The sequence below is a fragment of the Zerene cesonia genome, chromosome 14, assembly GCF_012273895.1.
Source record: "Zerene cesonia ecotype Mississippi chromosome 14, Zerene_cesonia_1.1, whole genome shotgun sequence".
Classification (NCBI taxonomy): domain Eukaryota; kingdom Metazoa; phylum Arthropoda; class Insecta; order Lepidoptera; family Pieridae; genus Zerene; species Zerene cesonia.
Genome location: NC_052115.1, coordinates 4,646,412 through 4,663,104, shown reverse-complemented (window position 1 = coordinate 4,663,104; position 16,693 = coordinate 4,646,412). Strand labels below are relative to the sequence as shown.

General features: G+C 32.8%; 1 protein-coding gene across 5 annotated transcripts in view; it reads left to right on the top strand.

Annotated features, from left to right (window-relative positions):
* The first annotated feature begins 2,051 nt into the window (after window positions 1-2,051).
* The window catches only part of LOC119831603 (carbohydrate sulfotransferase 11), a 35,903-nt gene continuing 21,261 nt past the window's right edge, over window positions 2,052-16,693 (top strand). Inside the window, exons 1-3 of one of the 5 annotated variants that reach the window (XM_038355028.1) lie at window positions 2,052-2,188; window positions 8,727-8,983; window positions 10,004-10,069. In XM_038355028.1, the coding sequence (XP_038210956.1) occupies window positions 8,798-8,983; window positions 10,004-10,069 (252 nt within the window). In that variant the 5' untranslated portion in view covers window positions 2,052-2,188; window positions 8,727-8,797. Of the gene's footprint in view, window positions 2,440-8,706; window positions 8,984-10,003; window positions 10,070-16,693 lie in introns of all 5 variants that reach the window. The other 4 variants (XM_038355025.1, XM_038355027.1, XM_038355026.1 and 1 more) reach the window with 4 other exon arrangements.

The following is a 16,693-nucleotide window of genomic DNA, read 5'->3' as shown; positions in this document are numbered from 1 at the left end:
GAGTTATTGTACAGTAGGTGCACACTGATATGACACATTTTGAAGTGCGGTCTGCAATACTTTTCCTAAAAATAATTCAGATAGTACTTTATCAAGCGACGCCACAATGTCCTCAATTTCCGATGTTAGCGTCAGACATTTACCCTTTATCAGAACATGAACTTTTAACCTTCAATAATGTCACTAGAAGACGACCAATCTACGCTTTTTGGAAGTTGTAAGTTATAACAAAATTTTGTTCTTTTTTAATATCCAATAATATAATGTATGTTGAGCTCAAACTAAAAACATCGTTAAGTAAAATTTAGATGCAATAAATCAAACAATGAAAGCTATGTATTTTGTTCACATTTATTATATCTTTATGCATAATGTTAATATTTTTTAAAGTTCTGGTAATTATGAGAATTGAGAATATTTTAACACAATTTAATATACACATACATATAATTGCGATTACTTTTATTAGCGATAGTGTGCAAATAAGATGAGTCATAAAAATTTCATTTCCCCATTGTGCATGCGCATTGTAATTGTAACTTGAAGAACTCCTATATCTGAAATTTCATGGAATCGTAGTACATCGTATGAGATGGCAACCAGTTTATTTTGACATTACATATTTATAAAAATAATTATTATTACCTCATTGACGTTAGAATTCGTCAAGCTATTCTTGTTATAAGCCGGAACAAAAGCAAGCTTCGATAATCGTATTTCTACTTTCCTCCAATTTAGCCACTTACACATTTTATAAATATTAATAGATTACTTTATAGTATATGCATAGGTAGCATATATGAAAGTCTACAAATATATCACATTCTAGAATAATGTTTTGAGGGTTTCGCATTTTATGCTATCGAAAGACAAACGAGCAGACGCAGTGCCTGATGTTAGTAGCTAGATGCGAGCCAATAAAAGTCCATAGCAGAAATTATGGGAATTGCCAAGCGTGAAAACACAGTAGCTGACTTTGCCGTTTGTATTTCTGGCCGTCTATCTGTATCTTATGAACTGTGGTTACCAGATAGATATGATATTTGAGAAACGATTATTTGTGTAACCGTAATAAAAACAAATAATAAAAAATTAGAAGTGAAGCAACGGTAGGCCCGGTAATATATTAGATTTGTGACAAATTTTTTAATGCAGTTCCTTTATAGCTTATGTGTACGGAACCCAAGTGTCGAGTTAGTGTCGCGAGTCGCACTTAACCGAATTGTTTCACTTGTTGACATTGTGACCTACCTAAGTACGACCTAAAATATATTTTTAATGCGTGGAATAAACCACAAGTATCTATTTTTATACGCTTATGTGAGTGCAATAACGCATTCGTAAGTGTCCCGGACCCAGAGTGAGTAATTTTAATTTTAAATTTGCAGAACGCAAACCAGAGGTCACGTTAAAATTTTATATCGCTCATACGACAAAACTTCATTAAACACAAACATCCTTCTATGAAATTAAGATTAACACAAAAATGTCTTAAAAATAGAGCGCACTGTACGTTGTGATTGATTGATTGACACTTGTCAGTGTTTATGGTATTCGCTGATAAAACATTCTCTGGCTATACTAATTCTCTTATCTACTATCACAACAATTTCTTATACAGAAGCGTGTCATGTGTAAATTGATAACGGAGATAAAATCTTACACGATAATCTAATAACTGAGCGGATAGTGAGATGTATAAAGGAATTTGCCCAGCGTACCTAACCTAGCGCTAAGATGACTGAATAATTTATTTATATCATGCGACCATGGACTCTTAACCTCTAAACTTATATCTAGTCAAACACAATTAACGTGAGAACAAGGTCATACCATCTGTTGGGACGCGAATGGGACGCTGTATCACGCATGCGTATTTTTTTTTAGCTCAAATATATTTAGGCGCATAAAATGCAGCGATGATAGACTAAGTGCAATTGCTTAATGGTTAAAGATTTTTCATCTGGCACATATAAAAGGTCTGTTGCCAGGACGTTCTGCCAAGAATAAAGCTGCAGTGCAGTAGCGTGCTTGCAGCAGCAGACTGCGGTGCCGGTCCCCCCATAATCCATTCATTGTCATGTGTTGGAGGTCGATAAAGAGTAGTGTCGACGCGCCTTCCTTCGTGCGCGGATGTCCCAGTTGTAACGTCATACCGCGCCGCTTTATGACATACGCAATTCAAACAGTAAAGCTTTATTTATAAACAAACGTTTTTGGTTCATAATCTGCTCAAAGTTAAATTGATTATCATGTGTTTTCTAAAATTTTAAATATTTAAATGCAATTTTGTTGAAAATCGAAAGTTTAAAACACAAATCCTGTTAAATTTATTTAAAACACGTGTGTCATTTGTCAAGTCACAGGATATTACCTGTTATGTAAATCGTGATGTTGAGAGGTTGCTAAACAGAAGATTGCAATTTAGATGTGCGGAAGGTAATTTAAAAACATTGTTTTGCGGGTGTAGATTGATTTAACAAACTTGCCTTTTACAGTTTAATATAAACAGCAAATGTGAAATAAATCTACTTCTGCTTACATAAATATTCACCGAAATAGATTCATATTAAGTAAAGTCAAATTTATAACAGGTGTTCTTGTCGACATGAAACAATATCAACATTATGCAGTTGACATTCGAAGTACTTACATAAATAAATAGGTATCCACCTGAATGATATTAGTGCCTACAGAATATATCTACTTTATTTGTACCGATGTTCAAGTAGATTTAAAATAATGAGCACACCTTCACATTCAAATATTTATGGAGTTTTACAAAATATGAAAGTTGCGAATTTATTGCCGTAAATGTAAACTATGAGCATTCCGTTCGCATCTGCTGCTGAGAGGTGTATTTATAAAACGTTTCAATATGGTTCTTTTATTCTTATCTTTTATTGAGTGACGTCCAAAAAGTGAGAGGTTCAGTGGTTTTTCCCCAAAATCGACGAAGTTTCGACTGTATTTTTTTTTTATCTTTTGAACATACCTACACAAAATACTTGGAATTCAATGTACCGACACCAGTTCAAATTATGTAAAGTCAGCAAATGTAAGCAAATTAATGAAAATAAGCAATTAATTTAAATAATAATATACTTGACATACCATTATTTGATAATAGTTAAGAATAAAGATTATCAAGCCTAAAATGAACACAAATTTCCGATTATTATCAACTTAAAAATGAAATGCCAAATTTTGTATCTTCACAATTTCTTCTTATCACGATCAATTTTGCGCTTAGGTTAAAAGCTTTCGTTTTACAAAATCGATGACAAAAGTTTAATGATTTGAGGTTGAGTGGGCGATTCGCGTGACTATTGTAGTCACTAGCTGTTGCCCGCAGCTTCGCTCTTGTATTATATATAATTTTTCAGACATACAAAAATAAAATTTATCACCGTTTTCAAGTATTCAAAACATCAATAATGCAAAGCAATGGCTCTTTTAAAAAATATTTGATGTACAGAATTAGTCCGATTTGTAACTGTTATATTATATTTTATGGATCATATAATTATATGGTATTTATTGTATTATCTATAACATACAATAAAACATGTAATACATAATGTATATATAATATAACGTAATGATAAAATACATAATTAACTATATTCTAATTCTAAAATAAGTAAATTAATAAATCAAAAACCGTTTACATTTTATTTCATGAGTTTGATAATGATATTCCAAATGCAATTTTTTTTCCGCACATGCAAGAGTCTCTCACCTTTATTATCATATTGAAATTACTTTATTAAGTACGTTATTCGCTCAGATTATAAAACAAAAGGCAGATGGAGCAAATCGCCGCCAAAGTACCTATTCAAAAGCAAATACAAGCACGCTCTCGTTTTAGTTATAAAAATGCCGAAAGTTAGTCGCAAAAAGTTAAATATAACATGAAACATCTTATTTAATTTTACATCAAGTAATTAAACCTGATATACTAAATACTGATACTGATATACTAAATAGTATAATACTATATATACTAAATATATAGTTACTCGTTACTAACCATTGTTAGGCGCGCACCATCTGCCTTTGTTTTATAATCTGAGGTTATTTATTATCGCATACGTAATTATAATCAATAAATAGGCATCGATAACTATCTTTATTAAATCACCTATTGCTCAATTATTGTTTATTATCCATTTTTGGGGTATCGTACCTAAGTATAAAACGGGACCCTATTACAAAGACTTTGCTGTCCGTCTGTGTGTCTGTCTGTCCGTCACTCGCTGAATAACCGCGGCTTTGAAGTTTTAAGAGATTTTTTTTTTATTTTTTCGCGTAGCAGGCAAGCGAGCAGGCGGGTCACCTGATGGAAAGTGACTGCCGCCGCCCATAAGCAATCGCGTTAGGGGCATCGCGAATGTGTTGCTGGCCTTTGAGAAATGGATGATGTATTTCTTGAAGTTCTAAGAGATTACGTATTTCTGTTGCCGCTACACCAGCAAATAAAAAATCGAGTTGAAGCAACGGTTAGCATGATTTTAAATTGTATGGGTGATGGATTTTTGGTTCATTTACTCTTTATCTTGTTTTTACGGAATCCTAAATGTAGCAATTCCGACTCGCACTTGACTGATTCTTGTATATTATTGCCCAATTCATTTTATGTTTATCATGAATTTTATCGAATACCCCATACGTTTTTTATCAATGACCGGTTTATCAGTAAATATGGTATTTTTTATCACGTTTCTGTATTCGTTCGTTTCGAAAAATTAACAACGTATAAAAAACAAAAGCACGCCGTACTCACGAAGACGTCCAAATATAATGGTACTAATACTGGTTTTATGTCAATATATAATGTAGTAGCGTTCCGCCAAAGCTTCTCCCGTGGTACTTATATACATACATACATTATAGCCTAGACCACTACATACATAAATACTTCTTTATACAATAAAAGTGAAATTATTTTTAATTTGCCCCCTTGGCACTCGCGCTTTCATCAAACAAACAAACAATATCTTCAGCTTTTAAATATTGTTATTTATTATATACATGTACAAACTAGATAATATTTTGACTCATTTGTAGATTCTGAAGAAAGAGTGAAAATCTTCTAAATCTGATGCTATCGAAAAGTTAGTGTGTAGCAACAACTAGTCTGATTAAGAAAGCTTGTATCGCATTTAACTTACTTATATATCTTGTAATCAATTTTCTTGTAATATAATCTGTGTAATTTGATAAGAGTAATTAATTAGTTGCCTTTTCCATTACCGATTAATACCTAAAACGTAAATATGATTTTTAAAATTTACTTTGCCTTGTACGCAATTTGTTTTATATTGATTAAAATCTTAAACTACAACAAAACAAGCCACATGGTTATTTAGTAGAACAGAATAGAATAGAAACTATAATTTAATAATTGAATACTGATTTATTTCCAAATAGGCTTTGTGATTCGCGTATTCTTATTTCTGAACGATGTATGCATATTGTCGTGCGGCCCTGAGTACCGATATTCACAGAGCCGACCGAAACCATTGTTTCTGTCTCTCTTTTTCTGTGGATTGTAAAACTGGGTCCGTGCGTTATTCTGCTCTTGTAGTCCCCTTAACCAAATATTCGGAAAACTTGGATATCGTCCAAGAAAGTCTTTTCTCTATTTCCCAACAACCGTCAAACTGTGCCAATATAAAGAGAGCACTTAGCAACAGCTAAATCATGTTTAATTGTTATTTGTAACGTGGCATTTTAATACTATTACTATATCATATTCATGTATTTATAGAACTCGGCTTACTACAGTTTTACTTATTAAGCATTATGAAGAAAAAAAAATAGCATAAGAAATCAATAGGTTTATTTAAAAAACCGTTATGTAAAATACAAACATGTAATGATGACATAATCGTCCTCATATCTGTATAAGTTACAGAGAAAGTTTCTGTAACACTCGTTTTCAGCGACGACCGCTAATCTTAGTACGACTAGCTTTCCACGGTGGCTTTACCCGCTTATTCAAAGGAAAAAAATATCCCGGGAACTTCTCTGCAAAGTTTCCGTTCCCGTAGATTTTCATGGATAAAAACTATCCGATGTCCCAGATGTGAAACAATCTCTGTATCAAATTTCGTTTAACACAGAATGACTGTTGCATTTATAATGTTATATATCAAAATATTAATTTTATCGTAGTGAATTTTTGTTTGAATAGAGATTAAAAAGTAAATTCTAAAAGGCAAATAGATAAAACATCTATATATATGTAGTTGAATATCAGATAAATTTTTCACCTAAATATTACTTCGCTATTCTGTAATGCGAGAATGCACAACCAAATTTAGTAAAATATTTAAATTTTTGTTATTAAGGCTTCCTTTTATTTTTTACATTTATTGTGTTGCTTTTAATAAATAGGAAATAATAAAAATCCTTAATGGCAATTATATTTTTTTATCATAAGGTATTATACATTTGAAGTATTAGGTACTTATCTAATCCGTTTATTAATTATCTATTAAATGAAATGTAAATTTATTGTACTTATTATTTGTTTAAGCATCTGTTTTTTTTAAAGGAGATTATCTGTTTCTACATCTGTTATCTGTTAGGTAGGTAACATGAGAAAATTCTTTGAAATCCAAAAAATTCCCTCCTATCATATCTATAAATTATATAAAATAATCAAAATAATCTTATAATTTAACAGTTATCTATAAAAATAATCTAACAATAAATTAATTCAATATATAACATATTGCATTTATCAGATTTCGTAGACTTCTATAAGTATCTTAACATACATTATTTTTTGTTAAAACTATAACTTATCTTGAATATTAGGATAAAGCGAGGCTAGTTAAGCAATTTTTTACTAGAAACTACAGATACTGTAATACTGTGCTACTCACGATAGTTCCGCAACAGCTCAAAATTTCTAATCTATCCCCATGAAAAGGGGCCATAGAACTATTTAAATTCAAGAGCTACAGCTGTTCAAATATGCCCAACGTATATGTATTTAACTATCACGAACCTGAAACTAAAACAAAAGTGAACTTATAAAATACCAGTAAAAATAATGGCCTAAACTAGTAAGTATATTTGCTCTACCTATAATAGGGATCAAAATTCATAACATACCCAAAATTCTTTCGTAAGAAGAATCTTAGTGTCTCGAGATCCTTCTCGAAACAAAAAATAAGAATCATTGTAATGCCTCCAGCTGAGAGAATTATGAGACATCATAGTATTCGGTACTCACGGACAGGGAAAGCCCCAAAATTACGTTCCATATATTAAATAAAACTGTAAAAGAAATCATGAAAATATTCCCAAAATTACGAAATCTATCATTGAATTTAGAACACTGTCTATATTAACAAATAATATAAACAATTTATGAAAACCGTAGCAGTAATAGTCGATTGAAACGTGACGCATGCTTTTCCATCAAACAAGAAAACGCCGGCTCCTGCTGTGGCTATTTGCGTCACAGGCAAACCACGTCCCGTGATCCTGTATACTTACGTTCCCCCGCACCTCTTTCACTGATTTCTGATTCGATCGCGTTGTATATTTTCGAGATAATAAGTGTTTCTGACGCTAGTTACCGCCCGGCGTGGCACATTTTTATCTATATACAGACCATTATGATTATTTTAATCAATTGGTGTTATTTAGTTAATTGGACGTCGTAAAAACCCAACGCATTTTTTGTATTGAAATAAATAATATCAAATTTATTGCTAAAAATATTAAACATTGCCTGTTAGTGAATGTTGTTACAAACAATGTTTAGAGCATTTGTTTTTAAATATATTTTTAAAGTTATTGAAATAGTTGGCTGAAAGATTTTTATCTTCGGTCCAGTTCCTGAGATTACCGCGTTCAAATTCTAATACAAAAAGATATCCAGTTACACACAATACAGAAGGGAAACTGTTTAAATTTTAAAGCACCTCATCCCGTTGGAAAATTGGTTGCGGAATTGATGCTATTTACTCGAGGGCTCAGATGACCTCCGCATTCTTCGTAACTCGTTTGAGTTCGACTTGCATAATCTCTGAGATATCGCATTCTTATAGTTCTTATTTCTTACTCAGACGACACTTCAAAGCTGTACATTCATCGTATCGACATAGAATACAAATGGTATCAAATAATTATAGAGGTAATTTTTGTTATAGATTGCGTTAAAATTAAAATATTCGAATTGTATTTGAATTTAGAATTATTTAACGTGCGAAATTGTGCCGAAATACATTTTACTATATTACATTTAATTAGCATAAAGTATGTAATTTATTGATATGTTTCATACTCTGCTGTATTACTATTTGTAAGCTAATAAGATTCCTTTAATTGAAGGAAGTAAAAGTTTATTTGAATTACGTTTATGAAATTACCTGCAAATATAGCATGTTGTAAAGTCGATAATAGATACAGTACAAGTCGAGGCCGAAAACATGGAAATTACCCTAAATTTGTTTTGCCTTGGAATGAGTCATAAAACGCAATACATATCATTGATAACATATCAGCTTTTTCAATTTATAAGCAGAATATATTGGGATGATTTTTAGAGAGCTAATCGTCTGCGGCTAATTGTTCAGGACAGACTTTTTTTTGTGTGATACTTCCCCGGAGCGATGTTTTTTTTTTATCAATAAAGCTTCAGATAAAGAAACTTTGAGCAAATTATTCTTATGTCTTATTTAGATTCATCCAACCTTTTATAGATCCAAAATTCAAACAAATATGTGAACTATAAAGTATAAACTTCGCTGTGTTAAAAATGTGATTCAGTTGCATGAAAGCCTTAAAAAAGACAGTGATGATTAGACGTGGAAAGAGGAACGTGAGCATGATAAGACTGGGAAGATGTGTTGCCTTCCTAGCCCTTGCTGCGTTTTTGCTCCCCTTTACCATTCTATTAATGGTCGCCGAGCAGCAGTATAACTTCACCTACAATTCCAAACGGGTGTTCTATCAAGAAGTGAGTATATAATTATTCTTCCTTGTGCTTTAAATAATGTCTCCGCCCGTAGCGACTTGAATCGAGATTTATTAAAGAGTAAATTTAAAACCAATATAGAAGGTTTGGGAAGCTCTGTAGATGTTAAAAATAGTAAGAGAAAATTAATTTGTATGATTCTGCGTGTAGGAAAATTAAAGACAATGTTTGCGTCGTTAAATTTCTTCAGCGCAGAATATAGGATTTTTTAGAATAATGTGAATGTATTTAGATGCTGCAATTAATAGTACATTTTTCTGTAGTTATTTATTTGCTCTTGTGTAATGTCTAGAATGTTTCATTTCTGAATGCTCACACGTGCAACTTAAGTATGTATATCAAATTCGAAATGTTTAATGTGTATCAATAATTAATTTAACATTAGTTTCGCCTCTCAATTAATGTTTGATGCATTGTTAATCAAGATTCAAGATGTGTGACAGTTTTCTTATTCATGTTGCTATTAGTAAGGGGGCGTCCATAAATTACGTGAGGTGTTTAAGGGAGGGAGGGAGTCAATCTTTCCAAATCTCACTTGGGGCAGAGGGGGTGTTTTAATAAATATCACGTATTTTTTTTTAACAGAAAACCGTGAAAATAAAGTTTAGTTAAAGTAAAAAAAAAATTCTAGAAAAATTTACATATGTCAAAACTTGATGTATTAGTATTCGTTATTTATCCTTTTAAATCCCGCGGACGGATGATTTTTTCTTTTCCTTTCTTAAATCCAATGGGTTCATAGTCAAAATATATTTCAAAAAATCTCACGTGAGATTTGGGGAGGGGGGGCAGAGAGTTAAGGAAAATCTCACCAAGGAGGGCGGGGGGGTCAAAAAATCCTGAAAAATGTCTCACGTAATTTATGGACGCTCCCTAATGTGTGAATGTATTTTAAATGCATGCTTACCTACCAATAGTTGCTTGCACGTTTCGTGTCGTGTCGTCTAGTCTAAAGTGAAAGAAAAACAAACAATTCGGTAAACTCTAGTTTCTTCTTTTCAGAGTGACTTCTATAAAATAAACGGGACGTTATATGCTCCCGTAACCACACCTTTTATTCGGACGCAGGTAAATAAATTCCGAATACCACGATTATGTGCACTTGCTTAAAACAATGAATTGAGACGACTCTGCACGAATAATTCCTTACAAAAATTAGCAATAGTGCATAATATTAGCAATCAGAGTATTTAGAACACTTTAATCTATCTTCTATTGATGTCTCTATTGGGAAGGTGTCTATGCTTTTAGACTGATAAAATCGTGTAAGTACCTACTAGTACTACTTTTAATATAATGCTTTTTAGTTCTTATGTATATAGGCAGGGGCCCGTTTGTTTTTTCTTACCCTTCCCAGTCCATTTGTCCTTTTTAGTCGTCATTCCATCCCTTATCTCTTTCCTCTTAAAAGCGGGCAGCGCATTCGCAGACACACAAAATCTACGAATGTTCATGGGCGGTAGTGATCGCTTAACTAAAATAAAAAAACGTAATTAATTGAAGAACAAGTTCATAACGATGACCTAAAACATATGTACCATATTCAAACAAAAGTGCAGTTAATATAAAACGAATGGAAATGTATGAATTAATAAGTAATCAATTTCGCTTCATTGATGAGCCGTGCCGTTTCAATCCGCACCTACCGTTGTCGAGAGAAAGCAGTTTGCACGCTATCGAGCGTTAATAGCTATCCAAGTGAATATACTGGAATCGGTTTGTGTTATGGAAAAAATATTCAATGTAAACGCTTTTATGTGTTTATTCGTATGCGTTTTATGCAGTTCCGCTAGAATAAATTGATTGCAAAGTCTGTTGCAACCGAGAAATAGTTTTTACCAAGATAGACAGACGTCTTCAGGCACGGTCATAAATCACATCTGTCTTGCTTTTTGCGTTCTTCTTTTGAATGTTCTGTATCTTGAATATGTATTAAAAAAGAATTAAACGGTTTCATTAAGACTGTTTTATGTCTTTATAGGAATATAATTCACGTGTAAAACCCATTTTTCACGGTTTCCCCGGTTAGAACAAGTTAGAATGTTAGTAGAAAAACAACAGCTTTAACAATAAAAATCAATAACATGATATATAACTCTCATGTTTGTAAGCAAACTCCTCTGAAATGGATTGAACGATTTTTAAGAATTTTTAGGTAGGTACATTTAGTAAGTATGAGAGAAGGTCGTTAGCAATTGATTGTACACTCAATAGCCCATTTTGCATTTTGCGTGCGTTTCTCAGAGGACGCATTTTTTATATGTAACGGGGGTTAGTAGAAACATTACTTCAAGTTTTGAGGTTGAAAAAAGGGTTTCACGCTTTATGATTTCATTATAATATGTAATAATATACAAAACAAAAACAATCGCTGAAAGTTGAGAATGACTCGACCGATTTGACTTCTTTTGATTTCGAAATATTCATGAAAGTTAAAGAAAGAACTATACAATGGGATAAGTAAATAATGTGTAAGATAAATGATTTATACAGCTTTTTATTTATATTTTATGATACTCGTAGAATCTGATAAATTTTATGCATATGTATTGACAGAAGATTCACGCTTACCTAAAAGTTAGTCTTAGGGCCTTCGAGCTAATCCATCTCCTTTTGAAATCAATTGCTTTCAGATTTAATTATCTACTATCCAGTTAGAAAGATTCAGCCACCGCCACCTAACGCGCTTCGACGACCCTTAATTTTTTCACTCCCCTCTAGGACTTCAGTGCCCTGAAGACTGGGTCAAACTGATGATAACAAATTTTACAGAAACCTCAACTATATTTTTTTCGGTGATAATGGTTTTCGTAGAAAGTCAAGTTACAGCAATTTACAATGTACCCATAGTACAGTAAATAAACTACATACATAAGCCGACACCAACCACATACATAAGCCGCAAAAACTAATCTCATATTTTATTCATTTTTAAAAATGAATATCAGTGCATCTCATATATCAATTTCTTTAGTTTATTATCTTACTAGCTGCATCCCGCGGTTTCACCCGCGTAAGTCGGTATCCAGTAGAAATATCGGCATAAAAAGTTACCTATATGTTATTCCAGTTGTCCAGCTGTCTAGGTACCAAGTTTCATTGCAATCGGTTCAGTAATTTTTGCGTGAAAGAGCAACAAATACACACATCCTTACAAACTTTCGCATTTATAATTTTAGTAGGAAGTAGGATATTAAATTTTACTTTATCGATATTCGAATCACTGTTTTGAAATCGCAAATCGGAATTTTTAGATAGCATAGTTCTTATAATATTGTTATATCATTTTACAACATAGGTGAAAAATATATATCTATTGCGTATTATTGTAGTTGCATAACATTTGATAAAATAAATCGTTATATTACACCCATATTTGAAGCTCAGTAAGCCGACATAAACCTAAATGCTTAAAGAATCAAGATATGAAATCTGCATGATTAAAAAAAGAGGATGTTTTCCAAGAATTGCGTTATTTGGATATATTTCTTATCGAAATCAAACATGCTTTCAATATACATATCTGAGAGTAGACTGAGAATGAAGGTTTATGTATATTTTGTTTTTTTTTTTAATTTTCTTCAATGTTTCTAAGGTATAGAAAATAAATATATATATTTGTCTCGATGTTTTTTGTTGGTGATAATTAGTAGAACGGGTTCTTAATGAGTAATCTTATCAAGGTTTCTGTTATTGGTAATTAACTGTCACTATAATAATGTTTAAGTAGAAAACGTTTTCAACAAAAGAAGAAAACATTGTAATAGTGACGTGAAAAATCACGATTTTGCAATTCATTTATACTTCGAAAACATTTTTTAGGGTTCCGTTCCAAAAGGAAAAAACGTCTGTGTGTCTATATATCTGTCCGTCTGGTCTGGACTGGTCGCCAGGCTGTATCTCAAGAACCGTGATAGTTAACTAGTTAAAATTTTTAGAGATAAGTATTTCCCTACCGCTATAACAATAAGTTACAAAAAATCGTGATACGGTTGTCACTGTCATAAATTGGATGAATTTTTATTATTAAACCGTCTTTGTTTAATAAAAAAAATTCATCCAATTGGAAAATGGACTGGGAGAAGCGAGAGATGACAGAAAACGGACCACCGGCTACCCCGCTAACCATATGAAACATAATAGCATGCTACTATTTCACGTCGGTTTTCTGTGGGAGTGTGGTGCTTCCCCGGTGCGAGCTGGCCCAATTACTGCCGAAGCGTGCTCCAATCCCACATTTTTTTATGAATTGCTCTTTACCTTTTTTGTACGGTCAATCTCAGTGTGGCGAGTCCGTCACGCAATTAACTGAATTTTCTGTGTTGGTATTATCTGCAATGAGAACGGTTTTAACAAAGTAATAATGAGGATTTTCATTAAGGAGAATAAATTAGCATAATTGTTTCAGTATTAGAATTGATTCAAAGGCCGCTTTGAAGGCATTTCATAATGATAGTTTAGTTTTTTCCCCAATTTTCGCAATTATAATCGATTTCTAGATCAAAGTCGACAGAAAATACCAATCAGAGTGAACAGCACGCTAAGACATCATTTCTATTTGTGTTATAATATATAAAAAATGCAGTTGGGCTTTTAAATTTCCACATCGAGGGTTCCAAATTTATATCTAAGCCAACAGGAAATGCCTATCAGATTGAAAGAGTTTCATAAATTTAATGATAAGCTAATATCTTTCGATATCTTTGGGAGAAGCGAAACTATATCTATCAAAACTAATAAATACCACAAATAGATTATCTACTTCGTTATCTCCTATTCTCGGTAACAGTAGTAGGTATAATTTATTTAATGTCGAAAAGATATAGAGCTTCATTCAACATATTATATGTTGTAGGGTTGCCCGGTCGCTATCTAGCAATAAGGCCCCCTTTTGAAATGTCCTTTAAGTTTTTGTTCGCAATATTATCTGTATTTTGTTCGCAATATTTTTTTTATTCAATCATTCAATCATATTTTTGAACTACTACTACCTAGTACGATAATTTTGTTTATAAATGACAAAATGCTTGTCATCTATTCGTATTCTATACTACTTAATCCGTCCGGTCATGAAAATATAGTAATAATTAAAATTCAAATGTACATTATTCTCCATCCAGCTGAGATTTGGTTTTTTCAGTTGGATGCGAAATTTTGTACCTTTGTGTAGATTGACCGGACTGTAATTCGTCATTGATTATACAGATTTTATATTTTCAATAAAAAATTGCCTCGCCTTATTATAAGTAGACCAAATTTAAATGTGACCGCACGGAGGCAACAGCTATCAAATATAAAAATAATCATCCAAAATGGTTCACCCAGTCTAAAGTTCTGAGCTAACAAAGCTAACAAAAATAGAGTCGTATTAATAACATCCTCCTTTTTTTGAAGTCGGTTGAAAATGAATAGATGACAAGCGTTTTGCCACTTGTCTTGGGCTGCAGGTTTAATATCGCTGTTCTATACTGTAGCATGAGGAATGTATGTCATAAGCTTTGTTGATGGCAGCTGACAAATTTCGTCATACAAACCTGTTACAAGCAGGCTTGAGGCTTCCACATATAATATTCTTTAGTCATCGATTACCTAATAATATTATCAATGTCGCAGCCGCTTTCGATGTTTGTTTTCCTTGTTAACTGACTGTGTCAATGAATTTCAATGTAATGTTACTGAATGGTTGCAAATAATGGTATACAACCAATTGTGTGTTCAACACACATAGTAAATTTTGTATGGGATTTCAATCTTTTTCTCTTTGTGAACGATTTTTTCAAACGTAACCACTTCAAATTATTATATTATTAATTTACTACCATAATAATATCATATCCAATTTTACACAGAAATCGGAATGAATTTCTTATTTGACTTTTATTTTCGAGATCTTTAAAACAATTAAGAGATATAATAATTTGGATTATTTTCGTGAATTGATTGGAAAGAAATGTTAATTTGAAAACAAATCTAAGAACACTCTTACATTTGAATGTATTAGGTACACGGTGCGCAAAACGTAATAGAGTACGAAATAATAAAATGAACATCCAATATTAAACCTCGAATCATTATATCTACCAGCATAATTTGGCATAGGCGATGCACATGAGCTTCGGCAAACAGCCAGAATATTATATATGTATGTATGATCCACCCGTTATAATTAAATATATTTCTAAAGCTTGTCAAACACAATTTGTATTCAAGTCCTAACTTTGGGTCAACGACATAACGGGGCGATTACAGTACAATACAACCGTACTGTGTGAGAACTTTTACAATAATAGACGAATGTACTCGTAAAAACGCCTGCTTATTGCATAAAAACTTACATCTTTATTTTTAGAAATATTATACTTTGACCGTTTGTTCCACTCGAATAAACTATAGGGAGGGATATTGAGATGTTTTTTACAAATTTCGTAATGACACATTTTTGTGGGTGAATCTTGCGAGAGCTTGAAATATTGATATCATACAATACAATACATGTATGAATGTAATAAATGTCAACTCCTGATAAACTGAAGTCCGTTTACTTCGAAAGAATTTTTCGAAAATATTTATCATATTATGGAATTCAGGGAAAATGAAGGTATGAAAAAAGAGCAGCTGTCCCGTTGATTTCAGATAAACGGCAGTTTTTTTTTTAACGCAAGGCTATAAAAAAAATTTGAAACACAAGTCAGTTTATTCAGTCATGTGAAACACTGAGTGAATATAAAAATACAAGTACTCTATCTTTTGAGTACATTCTCTGATCTTGTGACTTGCTCATTTTTTGCTCGATTTTAAATACTTATTTCCGACGAAAGATTCGTGTAATCAACACGAAGGCCACGTTTTTTTCAACAACCGTTATTTTGAGTTTTTTTGCAAATAACTGACCTTATGCACTTGCAAAAAGCGATTGTAATTGTATATTTAGTGGTATAGGATCGGTTAGCGAATACGATTCGCACATGAACTTTGTAAGAACTATGGGACATATTCGCTTATTTATTTTTTATCCCCAGGTTACATGTATGGATATATAGATACCCTTAATAATATTTTTTCTATTGAAATTTAGCGTACCTTTATGTTGAACCTAATTCTGTCTTCATCAAAATCTTTCACCTTATCCATATATATGAAAATAGCACAAAATAGCACAAAATAATGAATGACTCCCGCTGCTGAAATCGTTGTCCTCGGCGATTTTAATGCCCACCATGCAGAATGGCTTGGGTCACGATCCACTGACCACGCGGGTAGATCTGTCCATGACTTCGCTCTTGCCTATAATCTCACTCAATTGGTATCATCGCCCACGCGAATTCCCGATGTTGAGAATCATACGCCTTCTATGTTGGACCTGCTGTTAACTTCCCACCCTCAAGGCTATCAGGTTAACATTGATGCTCCTATGGGCTCTTCTGACCACTGCTTAATTAGGAGTTCAGTGCCAATTTCGCACTTTTCTCGGCCCCCACGTGCGGGCCACCGTCGCGTTTGGCACTATAAGTCTGCAGATTGGGATGGGATGCGTACCTATTTTTCATCCTATCCATGGGGCCGTGTTTGTTTCTCTGCGAATGATCCTAGTGCGTGTGCTGACTCGGTTGTCGATGTGGTTCATCAGGGGATGGAACTCTTTATTCCTAACTCTGTTGTGCCCGTAGGTGGCCAGTCCCAGCCTTGGTTTGG